This window comes from Artibeus jamaicensis, unplaced genomic scaffold, assembly GCF_021234435.1.
Source record: "Artibeus jamaicensis isolate MK-2021 breed Jamaican fruit bat unplaced genomic scaffold, CSHL_Jam_final contig_585, whole genome shotgun sequence".
Taxonomy (NCBI): Eukaryota; Metazoa; Chordata; class Mammalia; order Chiroptera; family Phyllostomidae; genus Artibeus; species Artibeus jamaicensis.
This window is the reverse complement of record NW_026521894.1, coordinates 7820647-7835865: the sequence shown is the minus strand read 5'-3', so window position 1 is coordinate 7835865 and position 15219 is coordinate 7820647. Positions and strand designations below refer to the sequence as shown.

General features: G+C 38.8%; 2 protein-coding genes across 3 annotated transcripts in view; both read right to left on the bottom strand.

The window, feature by feature from the left end:
* CUNH11orf65 (chromosome unknown C11orf65 homolog) overlaps window positions 1-2886 on the bottom strand; it is a 43278-nt gene extending 40392 nt beyond the window's left edge. The window contains exon 1 of the mRNA XM_037158861.2: window positions 2679-2886. The gene's annotated coding sequence lies outside the window, so the exon portion shown is untranslated. The remainder of the gene's footprint in view (window positions 1-2678) is intronic.
* A 4708-nt stretch (window positions 2887-7594) lies between these two features.
* POGLUT3 (protein O-glucosyltransferase 3) overlaps window positions 7595-15219 on the bottom strand; it is a 28529-nt gene continuing 20904 nt past the window's right edge. For both annotated transcript variants that reach the window (XM_053670462.1, XM_037158860.2), the window contains 3 exons: window positions 14681-14875; window positions 13491-13595; window positions 7595-12157 (listed from right to left, as the gene is read on the bottom strand). In XM_053670462.1, coding sequence (XP_053526437.1) covers window positions 12032-12157; window positions 13491-13595; window positions 14681-14875 — 426 coding nt within the window. In that variant the 3' untranslated portion in view covers window positions 7595-12031. The remainder of the gene's footprint in view (window positions 12158-13490; window positions 13596-14680; window positions 14876-15219) is intronic.

Genomic DNA, 15219 nt, shown 5'->3' with positions numbered 1-15219 from the left:
GGCAGGGGCACTGCCTCTGATCCCTTTTACTTTACTCTGCTTGGCCCTGGGCAGATGACTAGTTAGCCAATGACATGTAAGATTCCTCAAGGGAGAGATGATCTAAGACAGGCATGGTCACAAAGGGGCCCTCAAGGAAGGATTTGGGGGGCTATAGAAAAAGGGGGTGATTGACCCTTGCCCCTCAGTTTTAAAATAGCTTGAGTCCTCATTCTTCCTGTAAGAAGTCTTCTAATCTCTTGGCTGCCTTACTTCCCCTGCCTGACTTAAGCCTGAAACAATGCCAGAGGGTGGTGCAGTTCTAAGCAGGAACAGGTGGTTCCCTAGGGCAATCAGGCCTAGGAAAGAATACATAAAATCCTGTGAAACCTGCTTTGCTAAGAATGTCCTCAATTTTCTGGTAAGAGTCCAACCATGAAATGAGTTTGTTTCCCAAAGTTTTATGGTCCTTTAGCTAACAGACCCTGACTCAGAATAAGCCCTCATTGTTCTTTGTATGTTATCTATTGTTTGAGCATTACTCCCTGAGCATAATGAATGAGGACCTACTTTGATATAATGTTCCCAGAAAGCAATAAAAGCCTATCCAGGCACCGGTCGGGGCATTCTCTCTTTCAGAGAGTGGCCATGTTGTCCCTTTTCTCACAGGACTTCTGCAGTCCATGAGAATTTGTTTATCGCATCCATGACACTGTGGACATCGCTGGCTGGGGTCCACATTGGTAATTTTCCTTTGTGAAGGTCATCCCCCTTTCCTTTCCCACACCAGGAGGAGGAAAATGACTTACCACTGGCACTGAGGTGGGTCTGCACAAACCAACCTTACTTTCCTAGCCCTTATCTTCCAGCTGTTTACTCCCAAACCTCTCTTCCTGTGTCTGCTCACTTCACAAACTTATCTCCACTTATTAAAATGGTACACAATACTCACAGCCTCTTCGGGTTTCCATTTCCTTTTCTGTGTGTGTGTAAAATTAAAATATTAACATCAAATAAAATTCTTATACCTTTTGTACCGTTAACCTGTCTGTCAGTTTAATTAGGTTCAATCCCAGAACCTAAGAGAGTAAAGTTTTTTCCTCCCCTTCACTGTAATTTACTTCTACTTATTTTCTTGAGGTTGTTTATGTTATCACAGGGTGTCTCAACAGTGGCACTGATAGTTTGAGCTGGATTCTTTGTTGTGGGTTTTCCTGTGCATGGTATGAAGTTCAGCAGAATCTCTGATCTCTACCCAACAGATGCCAATAGCACAGTTGTGACAACCAACCAAAATTTCTCCAGACACTGTCAAATGTCCTCTGGGGAGCAGAATCAACCACAGTTGAGAACCACCAGTCTCTGCACGGTGGAAACACTATCTGACACTGCACTACTGTGCGTCTCTTCCCAATTACTCAGGCCATGGTTGTAGCTTGGAATTGGCCAGGGTGGGGAAATTTATATCACAGGAATCTGGAAATACCACAAATCAGGGCTTGATTTATTGTTTTGTTGGTTGTCTAGATTTAAGAAAGTAGTGGTGAAAATGTTAATGCACACTAGCATGCATGTCATTATGGTATGAATAGCTCAAAATATTGATGGAGTATCTTCCAGTATTCAAAGTTATCCGAGTCAGAAATTAGTCACTCACATTACTGAGAAATAATTAAGTTCCACATATTTCAAGAAAGAACATGCTCAGTTGGGTCAAATGCTGCTGGAAGATCAGGTGGATTGAGAATAAGTTAGGTTTGGCCAGATAAAATTGATGGTGACCTTGACAAGTCTCAGTGGAGGAGCAAGGAAGAAAACCTGGGAAGGTGAGGGAGTGGGAAAGTTAAAAAAGTTGAGCATAGTAACAATCCCTTGGACCTCTGTTAGGGAGCGGAGATATGGGGTGGTCACTAGATAGTGGGAATGGATTCAAGCAATTGGTTTTTTTAATATGGGAGATATTAACACATGTTAAAGTGTTTTGGGGTATAATCCAGTAGTGGGGGAGAAATTAAAAAAGAGAGAACTTGAAGGGTAAAAGTTTTTTGAGTAGGTTTAAGAGGACAAGGTCCATGGATGAAAAGGGAGTTAAGGACAGTTTGGAGCCTTAGATTAAAAATAATACTGATGTCATATGGTTAATAAGAGGTTCCCAATAAATTAATCAATGTGAGAACACTTCAAAAATCCTAAGGTACTAAAAACTGGTGTCAAACCACTCACTGTTCAGGTAATAAAAGATTATACTTGCAGTTTTTGAGATAAGAGTTTTGTCTATCCCAAATCAATAACTTACATAGATAAGTTATAACTTCGCTTACGAGAAAAAGCCTAGAAGATAAATCTTTAGATTTTCCATTCCACTTACTTCTTAAGTTGGAAAATAGTATTAAAATTAATATACTTCCCATTTCGTTTCTCCTACTGTTTTATTGAATAAGGAGTTGTTTTATAATTTTTTTCGGTTTTGTAGCTTTGCTTTTCCTTTTTTTCCTGTTATTTATTTTTTACTAATAGCAGATAAAGGAAAACAACTACTAAACCTACTCCTTAAAAACGCCTTTCCCTTTTCCATCTCTAAATAACTACACGGGAAAACGAAAACCATTTCATGAGTGGAACAGAAAAAGAGTCTGGAAAATACGTGAGGTGGGTTCACAAGTACTTTCCCCTCGGCCTGAAGGTGGACGCAGTAGTACCTTCCCGGAGGTGGGAGAGTGAGGCGCCGTGCGCGGGCAGAGGGGCAGGGAGCGCTTCCCAACCCCAGCGACGCCCGTTCACCCAGGGCGAGGTGAAGCGCAGGTGAAGGGGTCAATCCCGGACAAGAACGCAGGGGAGGCTGCGGCCTCGTGGGTGCTGCGGAGAAACGAAACGTCCTTAAGGGGGCGTATAGGTGCAGACCGCAGCGCACAGGCCCTGAAACAGAGTAGGCTGAGACCCGCATCCCAAAATACTAGTGGTACGCGCTGATGAGGAGGGGCCGCCATTCCCTTCACCCGCCAATAGCCGCTTGCCTGGGTTCGATTCCGTACTCCGTAAAAAGGAAAAAACAACCCCCCCTCCAAAAAAAAAACCAAACACCACCAGGCTGGCGGAAATGACGTCTACTTGTTCCGTTTGTTCTTCCGGGTCTGACCCTCTTAGCCCCGCCTCCCAGCCCCGCCCCTCGTCTCTGACGTTTTCTTCACTCGAGTGCGGTCGCTGTGATTTGTTAGAGCCCATCAGGGAAAGGTTTTTAGAAGGGAAACTGAAGTGATTTTTTGCAAGATAGGACTCAGTATATTATAAATTCCGGTCACTTCAACCAGGATTTTAAAGATGTTGATGAAGTACAGTGAAATGTTTTCTATTCATTTGTAGATAAAGCCGATCTTACCAGTAATTTGACAGGTCTTGCTCAGAATCCAAGAATAAAGTCACCCAAACGTGACTGCAGTCCAATGCTTCTTCTAAACTGAAGCTCTTTAGCCGGTTAACCCTAAACCAATTTTTAAGTGAAAATAGGAGGCGTCTTAATATCCAGATAACCTTAAATTACGCAACTACTGCAGATCTAAAGCAAGTTTGATTCTCTGGAAATCTAAATATCTCACACTTTGGCAATGCTTTAGTTTGTCATGGATTACCTCAATGTCGGATAATCTTGTTCAGAAACCTCCCAGCTCTGTTTCCTTCCTCTGCTCATGCATGTAATACAATTTGTCTGGAAGAAAGATGAAGGTCTACAGTATAAAAAAACACTAGAAGAAAAACATTTGTTTTGAAGAAATTCCCTGTAAGCTAATTCAGTAATTGATGAGCTTCCAGAGTTCTTTAAAATCATTATCAATCATAATAAGCGGGAGGGATGAGCTTTAGTTCTTTTTCATGTAGTTACTTTGATGTATAAATATACAATACCTGTGAATAATAAACTGTAAAAGTATAATCATGGAAACATTATGTACACTTGTACTTAATATTTTAATTTAGTAGAAACTAGACCTAAAATTTTTAATTCAAAACTACAAAACTGCGCAACATTGTTAAATTACTTATGTCACTGAATTGTACTCTTAAATATGGTTAAAACATAAACATATGTGTATTTCACCAAAATTTAAATAATTAAAATTACGAAACTACAAAACCATGCCAGTAAGTAATTCAGAAAAAATTACTTTTTAAACGCAGAAAATGAAATAGAAAAATACATTTAAGGGACACTACCTTGTTTATATATTACTTTTAAAGTAAATCCTACATATTTTTAGTGACATGCCTATTTGAATTACTAAAAAAGTAATTATAATGGTTACTATTCAAACATGTATTATTTTGCCTCTAATCTGATCCTGAAGAATTCAGTAATTTCTAAGCAATAAGTTCAGACCTCTTTTTATTGCTTTACTACATGTAAACATTCTTCAGTTCTTCTAAAAGATAATATTTATTTAAAGTAGCCACAAAGGATCATTAGTACTCAAGCCATCAGGTTTTCTAAATAAGCATTTTATATACACCTGCTTAAATCTAGGAACACCTTACTAGGAAATTCGACTCAGAGAAAGTTCTTGGTGGTTTTATAGAAATCTGTCCTTCCTTCCTGCCTTCTCTCTCTTCTGCACATCCTTAATCTACTTCTCTTTTTCCCTCTCTTTTATTTTTTCTTAGTATACAACATGTAGCATTATATTTATAAGATTGTTTTTCTTACTTTCCAGTTAGAAGGCAAAGACAAGAGATGAGGAGACAAATGAATTAGTAAGTGAGAAGAGGAAATATTTCATGCAGAGGTAGAAGAACCACAGCTCCATACCATTTCTCTCCTCTACTGCTTTGGTGCAGGAACAAGCCCCAACAATGGACAAAACTGCCCTTGGATGCGAGCATGTGATCTTTTCGTCAGTTTCTCATGCCGTAGAAAAACACTGTCGTACATGAGTAATGGGTGCGGGTCAAATGTGCAAGTCTTGCAGTGGCATGGAGGAATCTGGAAGGACCTCCAAGGATATATCAGTATTCATGTTATGAGGGTTAGCAGTTTGAAGAGCTAATGCTTTGCACAGAAGTATGTCTTCCTCACCCCCATGAAAGGATTGCCCTTTCTTAAAAGGGGCTTATCAACTAACAATGTTGGTAGCAAAGAATGAGTGAACAAAAACCAAGATGAGGGCTCAGAGGATTTAGCTATGTAAATCTATATTGTATCTTACACTTAACATACATTCTACAGTTATTCAGAGGGAACAGAATACAAACCTTCATTGTGGTAACCAGAACAGAAGGTCGTCCTAATATTCTCCCCCTTTAGAAGTCTGTATGTCATGCCATAAAGGTGTTTCAAAATGGGAATCACTTTGATTTCAAATAAGAACATGGGGAGGAAGACAAGCAATTTTCCATGGAGGACTCATTTAGTTCCCACCCAGGTGGCAGGTCCCTGTTTCATATGTGCAGTGCTAGTGGTACTAGTGACACTGGTGGTGACAGGGGGTTCTTGTTACTCTTTGGGGAAGAGAAAGTTAAGGGGGTAGGGTGTAAAGGGGTAACAGCCTTCATTTTTCTTTAGCTGATTCATTGTCACTTGAAGTATGGTACTCCTTGCTGTTCAGTAATTTACATTACAGTTATGTATAATAACCACTAGAAATCGTAATCAGAAGCGTATTCTGTCCTATTTATAAATATCCTCTTACCTCATGCTCTGAACTAAATTAGATGGGGTTTGATTAATGCATATCTTAACTGTAAGGCTCAGTTATTTGTCCCAAACCTTCTGGAGGAAGGCTAATCTAGCTACCTAATTCCCTTGCATCACGCTTCACGATAAAGGTTGTTGAGAGTTCCGAGGCCCTCAGAGGTGTGATATTATGAATATATCTGGTCTTTATCTCTGGTTCCTCATATACAGCTTCAAAAACCCTTAGAATTTCTTGACTTATGAAAGTTTCTTAAAGGGAACGAGATACTCATGGCAGGCCCCTAGATAGCCTCAGAATGGGAATTGGCCACCAGAAGCCCCAAGCACATGATTAGAGGTTGGGGCTTTCAGCTGTCCAAACTCCTGGCAGAGCAAAATGGCTGGAGACTGAGTTCAATCACATGGCCAATGATTAAATCAATAATGCCTGCATAATAAGATCCAAAAAACGCTCTGGAAACTAAAGCTCAGTGAAGCTTCCTGATTGGGGAACACACTGATGTTCAGGGATGGTGACATGCCTCAACTCCCCAGACCTTGCCCTGTGTGTGTCCTTTAAAAATAAAACTGTAATAATTAAGTATGGCATTTCCCTGGGTTCTGTGCATTGTTCTAATGGATTATCAAACCTGAGAAAGGGTCACAGGAACCCCTGAATTTGTAGCCAGTGGGGCAGAACTGTGGGTGGGCTGGGGACCTCACTTGTAGCTGGTGTCTCTAAGGACAATTGTATGGAACACTGATCCCTGAAACCTGGAGAAATCTGACACTAGATCCAGGTGCTTAACATCAAAATTGTATTGAAGTATACCCAACTGGGGGTGAAACAGAACAGGTAGCTCACAAAAATACTCCTTTTTTTTCCTAGTTGTCTTCACCTTCTCACCTAACTTCTGGCTGTCCTATATCCCTCTACCTATCCCTCTCCACCTGCCTGGATTTGTTTTTTTCCTGTAGAATAAACAAATCCCAGTCTCTTACTGCCCTTGTGTCTAAGAAATGTTGCAGTGTTGATTACCAGAGTGAAGTTTAGTGGTTTCCCTTCCCACACAGCTCTACAGAGAGAACTTGGCTTAGAAAAGACAACTTTGGTCTGGTATCCGGAAGATTCAGCAGTGGTGAATTTTCAGCAGCCGTGGTTGGGAAAGGGAAAATTGTGATTCTGTGCATAAAAAGGGGATTTTTACTCTAGCAATTTTGTCCTCAACTGCTTGAAGTCAAACATGCCTCACCACCACAAGGATGAGTTCCTTTCCCCACAAACAAGAAATTTATATTTCTTCTACCTTGGCCTTATTATGACAGGGGAGCATTTTACTCTCTCTCTCTGCCTGTTATGGATAGAATGTTTGTACTGAACCTCCCCTAACTAATGTATTAAAACTTCTAATCCTTAATATGATGGTATTTGAAGACAGGGCCCTTGGAGGTAATTAGGTTGTAAGGGTGGCATCCTCATGATGATTTAAGGCCCTTATCAGAAGAGACAAGCTTGCTTCTCTCTCTGCCATGTGAGAATACGAAGGGAAGGTGTCAGTCTGCAAACCAGAAAGTAGGCTTTCATCAGACACTGGATCTATCTGTGCTCTGATCTTAGATTTTCAGCCTCCAGAACTGTGAAAAATAAATACTTGCTGTTTAAGCTACCCAGTCTATGGTATGTCTGTCTAGTGGCAACCTGAATAAGATACTGCACAAATTGTATTTTCACTTGAACAAACAAAAAGTAATGGTGTCAAGTCAAAATATCTTTCCCTCTAATGTTAGATTTCTACTCATTAAGGATTGAGTGGTGGTGATAGAAATTTGGGTTCATTTATTCATGAAGACCTAAGGGAGTTAAAATTAGACCAACCCAGTTACAAAAACACCAGGGCTATAGGTGGCTACAATCTCTTTAAACATAAAATAAAATTTACCTTTTTCAAAATGTTATTTTAAAACTTTACTTTATTTAAAAAGTGTAATAATACATTCCATGATATAAAATTCTAGACCTAGTAGACTTAAAAACAGCATAATAAAAAATACAAATATTCATTTTGTTTTCTTCTGTGTGTCTTGTGTATTTATTATCTTCCACTAGGTTTGCATTTCTTTGTTTTATAATCTGATTCACATTTATAGTAAAACACATTTTAAATATCATAGACAGGTATAACACATAAAGTATAAATTCCCTTTCTCCAGCCCCTCCTCAGATATTCATGAATATCCTTTCAAACTTTCAACCACATGGATATGTCTTTTTTACATAAAAAAATTGCACATTATACATATTTTTCTGAAAAAACTTGATTTTTTCACTGAACACTGTTATGCACATCTTTCATGATGTTACATTCAGAGGTACTTTATTATTTTCAATGGTTGTAGTGTAATCCTTAGTGTATTCATATCTATTTAGCCGATCCCCTAATGATGGCTATTTAAGATGTCTCCAATGTTTACTGATAAAAACAATGCCACAACAAATGTTGATAGCTTATTTAGACAAATACAGTTATTATACTTACTTGCATATCCTTACATCCTTCTCCTCCTTTCAAAAATCTGATATTTTTTCATGAAAGTCAAAGTATTAAGAATGACTAATGGAAATCATAAGTAACATGTGAATTAAAAAGGAAAGAATCATGGTTTTAGTAATCTCATTTTTGTCATTTCAATAAACCCGAATGCCATGTAAAACTTCCTCTTTTTAAAGGCTCTAACGACTTGGTAGGATGCAGGATTATTTAGATGAAGGGTGCTCCCTCCCAGTGGAATTTCCTGAAGTGCTCCACTTAATTTCTTAAGCACATCCTTTTGGTCCCACACCCAGAAGCTGCCTGGTGTGTCTCAACTCACTTTTAACTGTTTGGCAGCAGGTGATATAAATTTTAAAAATTTCAGATGTTTCTAACAAAATGCCATCAGGAAGGACCCAGGGTTGGAGGGCAGGAAGATATGAGGGAGGGCAAATTTTCTATATCTCATCTTCAATGAACCCCCAACTCTATGTACCATATATATGAGACATAATTCACTAAGGTCTGGTATCAGTACGGCTTGCCCTTTATTTTATACCTGTGCAATTGTGCCCTTGAGAAACTTGGGTATTAGAGTTTTCCCTGGATACTTGCTTGGCTTTGATTACATTGTTCCTAAAGGGAATTTTGCTCTTAATCTAATTAAGAAAATTCTTATCAACATTCAAAAAAGAATAGATATGACTATTTTAAGATGGTTACATCATTTTCCAGATTAAGTAAATATTTTAATTAGCAGGGTAAATGTTTTAAGATTGAAATCATGTACAGTTGTTTTTTGGAGTGTGGTTCTTTGGTTAACTGAATCTTGAATTGGTGGTATTACAAGGAGTGTATAACAATTTTCTGTGCTAGAAATCTTAAGTCTTAGCTATAAATCCCTGTCTTAAAAGGAAGAGGAAATTTCCAAAGTTTTACCTTAAAAATGGAACCCAGTGAAACAGGAGGGGTGCAGTGAGGAATGGATGCCTTCCTTTGTTGTCAGCTTATTAGGGAACACTAAGGTACCAGGCTTCCTGCAGCTTGTTGCAGAGGTTTTCAAGTATCCCTTCAAAAGATTAAAAAGAATTACAGATCCCCACCTGACTGTAGTTCCCTTTATCTATTCAACATATAGATAATGAATGGTATCTATAGGATGCTCTCATCTATTTTAAGAACTGTGTTGTCCTTGATGGGTGTACAACCCAGATAGATTGGAAATTACTAGCTTAAGGCACAATTTCTCCTTACTTTTGTCTCAGGTGTTGGTAAAACTTAGCTGAAAAAGATATGAGTGGGTTTTAAAAAATATCCCCTCCATAGATGCCAAGCTACTGCTAATAACAGAGTCATCCTCTTCTTTATTCTTATCAGGCCTTGAAGAGGTTTGGTATTACTAAATGTCAAAAGCAGTTTGTAAGAGGAGAAATTATTCAGTGAGAGGGGGAAAAATACACTGCACAAATATTTTTTTCCTTCCTAACTGGAGAGGGGAAAGTGAACAGGGATAAAAATGAATTAATAAATATGACATACAGATGGGGGCATAAGTAGTCACTCTTTGCCTCCTTATTCAACCACAGGAAGAATCACAACTAACCTTAAAACAAAAAACAACTGGAACTGCTAGAAAATCGAACTGTATGGATGTCTGACAACTAAGGATTTAAAGAAGCCATATTCATCCAAAAGGATAGGAGGGGTGGAGTCGTGGAGCTGTGGTGGGAGAGGTGACAGCAGTGGTGGTAAAATGGGTGGTCCCACATTCATGTGTGATGGATAAGAATCAGGAGGGATGCCATGGGAGTGAGCGATCCCAGCCCTAGGCCAGACCACAGAGCCCAGGGTTCCAGCACCAGGAAGGTAAAACCTCATAACTTCTGGTTGTAAAAACCAGTGGGGATTGGGGTGGTGAGAGAAACTGCTGGTTTCTCAGAAGAGTCTGTTTAAAGGTCCTGCATGGACTTAGAATGTACACAAACTCACCCACTCTGGGATTCACCACCATGGCAATAGCTAGAAGGGTGCCAGTCGCATTCAGGGGGTAGGTGAAGTGACTGGAAACTGGTCAAGTGCCAGGCAAACCTCTGGAAACCAGGTAGTGGCACTGTCCCCTCTCCAACCCCTCCCATAACACGGAGCCACAAAGTGGTGTAGTGGGTTGCACTTCCCTGGGAAATACCTAAGGCTCTGCCCCATACAACTTAACAGGTGTGCTAAGACAGGGAGTCAAAGCAGATCTACCTAATACATGGAAACAAACACAGGGAGGCTGCCAAAATGAGAAAACAAAGAAATATGGTCTAAATAAAAGAAAAGAACAAAACCCCAGAAAAAGAACTAAACAAAACAGAGGTAGCCAACCTATCAGATGCTGAGTTCAAAACAATGGTGATCAGGATGCTCAGAAAACTCACTGAGTATGGCAAAAACATAAGGGAAGAAATGAAGGTCACATTAAGTGAAATAAGAAAAAAAACACAGGGAACTAACAGTGAAGGGAAAGAAGCCTGGATTCAAGTCAATGATTTGGAACATAAGGAAAAAATAAACATTCAACCAGAACAGGAAGAAGAAAAAAGAATTTAAAAAAGAGGAGAGTTTAAGAAGACTCTGGGACATCTCCAAAAATGCCAGCATCTGAATCATTGGTATACCAGAAGGAGAAGAGGAAGAACAAGAAATTGAAAACTTATTTGAAAAAAAAATAAAGAAAAGCTTCCCTACTTTGGTGAAGAAAATAGACATACAAGTTGAGGAAGCACAGAGTCCCAAACAAGTTGGAACCAAAGAGGACCACACCAAAACACATCATAAATAAAATGGCAAAGGTTAAAGACAAACAGAAAAATTTAAAAGCAGCTAGAGAATAGCAGAGTTACTTACAAAGGAGTTCCTATAAGACTGTCAGCTGATTTCTCAAAAGAAACTTTGCAGGCTAGAAAGAATTGGCAAGAAGTATTCCAAGTGATGAAAAGAAAGGACCTACAGTCTAGATTACTTTATCCAGCAAAGCTGTCATTTAGAATGGAAGGGCAGATAAAGTGCTTCCCTGACAAGGTAAAGTCAAAGGAGTTCATCATCACCAAGTCCTTATTATATGAAATGTTAGAAGGACTTGTCTAAGAAGATCAAAACTATGAATGTTAAAATGACAACAAACTCACAACTATCAACAACTGATTCTAAAAAGCAAAAACAAAGCAAGCAATAGAAGGGGAACAGAATCATAGAAATGGAGATCACATCGGCTGGAAGGAGGAAGGGGAAGAATGGGGGAAAAGGTACAGGGGTTAAGAAGCATAAATGGTAGGTACAAAATAGACAAGGGGAGGTTAAGAACAGTATGGGAAATGGAGAAGCCAAAGAACTTATATACACGCCCCATGGACATGAACTAAGGGGGAAAATTGCTGGAGGAAAGGGGGTACTGGATGGAGGAGAGCAAATGGGGAAAAATGGAAGTATACTAGCATAATCAAGAAAATATACTTAAAAATAAATTACTTAATCATTAACTTCCATGAAAAAATAATATGTATATGATTTCCAAGAGAACAATTTACATTTTTGCAAGCCTCTCTACTATGATCCCCAAGTGTTTTTTGGTTGTTGTTGTTTCTTAGGGAAACTGTGATACTGACAATAGAAGCTTTTACTCAAGAGGTTAATATCTGAAAATATTTGGTAATACTTGCTCTAAATTGCTCTATTCTCCCACATGACATAAAGCCAGCAAGAGAACTAATTCTCTGGGTAAAGTCTTCCAAGCTGTGTTCTTCACAGCTTAGATTCTGTCCAAATGCTTCCATCCAAGATGTAGCCGGCATACACAAGGGTGTATATCTGGGCTGACTTAAAGGTCTTCTTTTAAAGGTCTTTTCCTGTGGCACTGGCAGATGGATGTGCTATCACCTGGCTGAGACACAAGTTCCATTCCATCACGTATTTCGGGTTTGCCGGACTGGCGCTCAGCATAGTTCTGAAATGTGTTTTGAAAGCAACAAAAAGATTAGTCCACACTTCATTCCACAGATTCCTTCCCACTTATGCTGTCATTTCTAGTTGCTGTATACCAAAGGTCTGGTTTGGACTGGTTACTCCAGTCCTAAAGTTACATTTTAACTCTAGTTATTATACTTACTAGTGTGGTATTTCATAATCTAACAAGGAACCCTGATCCAGTTTTACATGTTGGTAGGATGCCTTTACAAAAAGGATGTCCAGCCAAGTGTCTTTGAAACTGCAGTGCCGCCTGGCAGTTATTCTCCCTTGTTAAGGTATAATTAAGTTTATTGCTTATCATCTCAAAACAAAGTTGGTGGTCTCACACATGTCTCCTTCTAGGCCTATAGTCATACACATTTTGTAAATGGTGACAGGCCTGTGAAATGTTCCTCCACTTTGGCCGCTGACGAATATCCCTATAAATTGGATATTTCAGTTCAGTGGTTTCATGTATAGTTAGCTGTTCACTCCTGATCAGGGCCAAACCCAACAAAATATTGACATGAGTACATGAGCCTAATTAATATTGTAGAGAGGGAACCTCCTACCAGCCCAGCAGAGGGAAGGGAACTCATCTAAGGGAAAGGTCGCTTCTAGTAAATGGTATAATTTATCATTTAAATTTCCCTATGAAAGGTTAGTGTCCACAAGCATCTGAGGAAATTTACTTTTTTACCTGCCCAAAGGAAAATAAGTTTAGGTTAAAAACAAGGACATACTTTCTTATTTATTTTCTTCCTGGTTAGATTTTAATGAGTAACACATAGGTAGTTACTCAAAGACCCAATCCTTAGATTCCCAATAAACATTTGTACAGTACATCATTACTTAGCCTTAAGGTGTTAGAACAATTATAAATATTTTTCATTTGTTTGTATTATGTAGCAAGTTAAATATCTGCTTTCCATCCTGAACTGTGATAGGAAACACATGAATCTTAAGTAGCAGGGAGAACAGAGGTAAACATTTTGAGTAGAAAGTGTTGTTAACGACCTATCATCTAACCATCTAATTTTCCAGATGAGGAATTCCATAAGGCATTTAATAAAGGACAGCACCGGCGAGGTAGCAAGAGCTGTTCATCTACTTTTGTAAGGCTCTAAGTATTGTTTTTGTAATACTGAGTGAAGATAAAAATACGTTGGCTACCAAGGGACTTAGCACTACTCCTACTTTCCCCAGGCTGGTGCCTCAGCCTAACCAGAGTTCCACAGCCTGACTCTCTGACGCCCCCAGGAGCGGGGCACTCAGGCTAGGCGTGTAGGGTGAGGACCAGCGACCCAGCAGGAAGGGCACTTTGCACTGACCTGCAGGACTCTATAATAATAGCAGTAAAGCCTGTGCGGCTGTAGCAGGTCCCTAGCAATTAACTGCCCTTCTTTTGCAATCTTCTTGGCCTCTTCGTCATTTTCCTGAAAGGTTTAAAAAGAAACAGTGAATGAAAATTACTCTTGTGACCCATAATGCTAAAGGTGAGTGTGAGACAAGAGCAATGTGGGGTTGAATATGAACAGCATGGGACAGATGGAACATAATGAAAATATGACTTAAGAACAAGGCTATGGAAATAGACAAAGTAGTCTCCTTGACATCTATTACATGGCAATGCTCATGAATGTTTGCACCTTATTCCACAGGCCCGTAACAGCCTCCACCCACCCCACCACCCCACAAAGTGCAACAACCCACATGTAGCCTCTGTTGTGACTAGCTTGGTACTTTCCTAGATACCCAGGAAGCTTGGGGCTCATCATCTGCTTCCCCATTCTAACCTTCTCTGTTTGATATTAAAATGCAAGCCAGAAGAGGATGAATCATTTTTCAAATTGTAACATCTCTCTCTTAAAAGCTCTATTTAAATATGCAATCAGAGACCCAAATCGGTTACAAAATGTTACCGATGAAAGACCATATTGTTTTTACAATAAAAATTCAGTCATTAGTACCTACAAATTGTTCCTTCAGTTCCAGGAATAGTCGACATTCCTAATTATATTTTGGGAAAATACCTAATATTCTGTGATGCTGCCCATAGGAAAAGCCACTTGTAAGCAACTCCTGACTCTTTATAAAGGGTCACAAAAATTATTCTGCCTCAGTCACCCAATTATTTCCATAACCAATATTACTTCTTAGAAACTCAGAAACAGGATAAAGTCTTATAATGGAAGAGTAAACTTTTATATTTTTATAATAAAACACAATAGCTTTTTTAAACTTTTCCTTTGAAAAAGAATTCTTATTTCATGGGAAAGCTGTGATTCTTGGGATGTTGTTTGTAATGTGTTCTTGACTTTTACTGGAGAAAAGAATGTTTTTGTTTTGTTGTGTTGAAAAATCTAAAATCCTGTTTTAAATGTTGTTTTTCAAGGAAAAATTTCAAAAACGACTTCTTTTGGCTAAATATGTCAAATTAAATTGTGTTGTGATGGAATTCATATAATTAATACTGGTAAATTTGTTATTGCCTAAAGAAACTAAAATTCAGAAAGCCTACCTTGGCCCATTTAACTTTCTCTAGTAAATCAGTGAGATTTCTTTTAATTGGTACATAATGTTTCCAAGGCTTTAGTGCCATATAAAAATGCTCGTAATACGGTGAGTCCTGCTTCAGAACCAGACTGTCACCCAGCATGAGGTACGGGTATCTGTACGCAGCCACGGTCCCATCCACATTCACTTGATACTTGTACTAAAAAATTAAAGCCAACATAAACAACAGTTTTAACAGTCATTTGCTTCACCTTTGCTTCTCATCAACACTGTGATACTAAGTATAAAGGAATGAATTTGTACTTTCTAAATTTATTGTTTAACACTTTTACCTTGTACTTTATAACTCATATTTTTGCATTAAAATTGTAAGCAGTCATTGACAGGTCAATTTTAAGAAATACAATGCATTTGCAACAACATGGATGGAACTGGAAAGCATTATGCTGAATGAAATAGGCCAGGCGTTGAAAGACAAAAACCATATGATCTCACCTTTAACAGGAAGCTAAACAACAAAACAAACAAGCAATCAGAATAAAA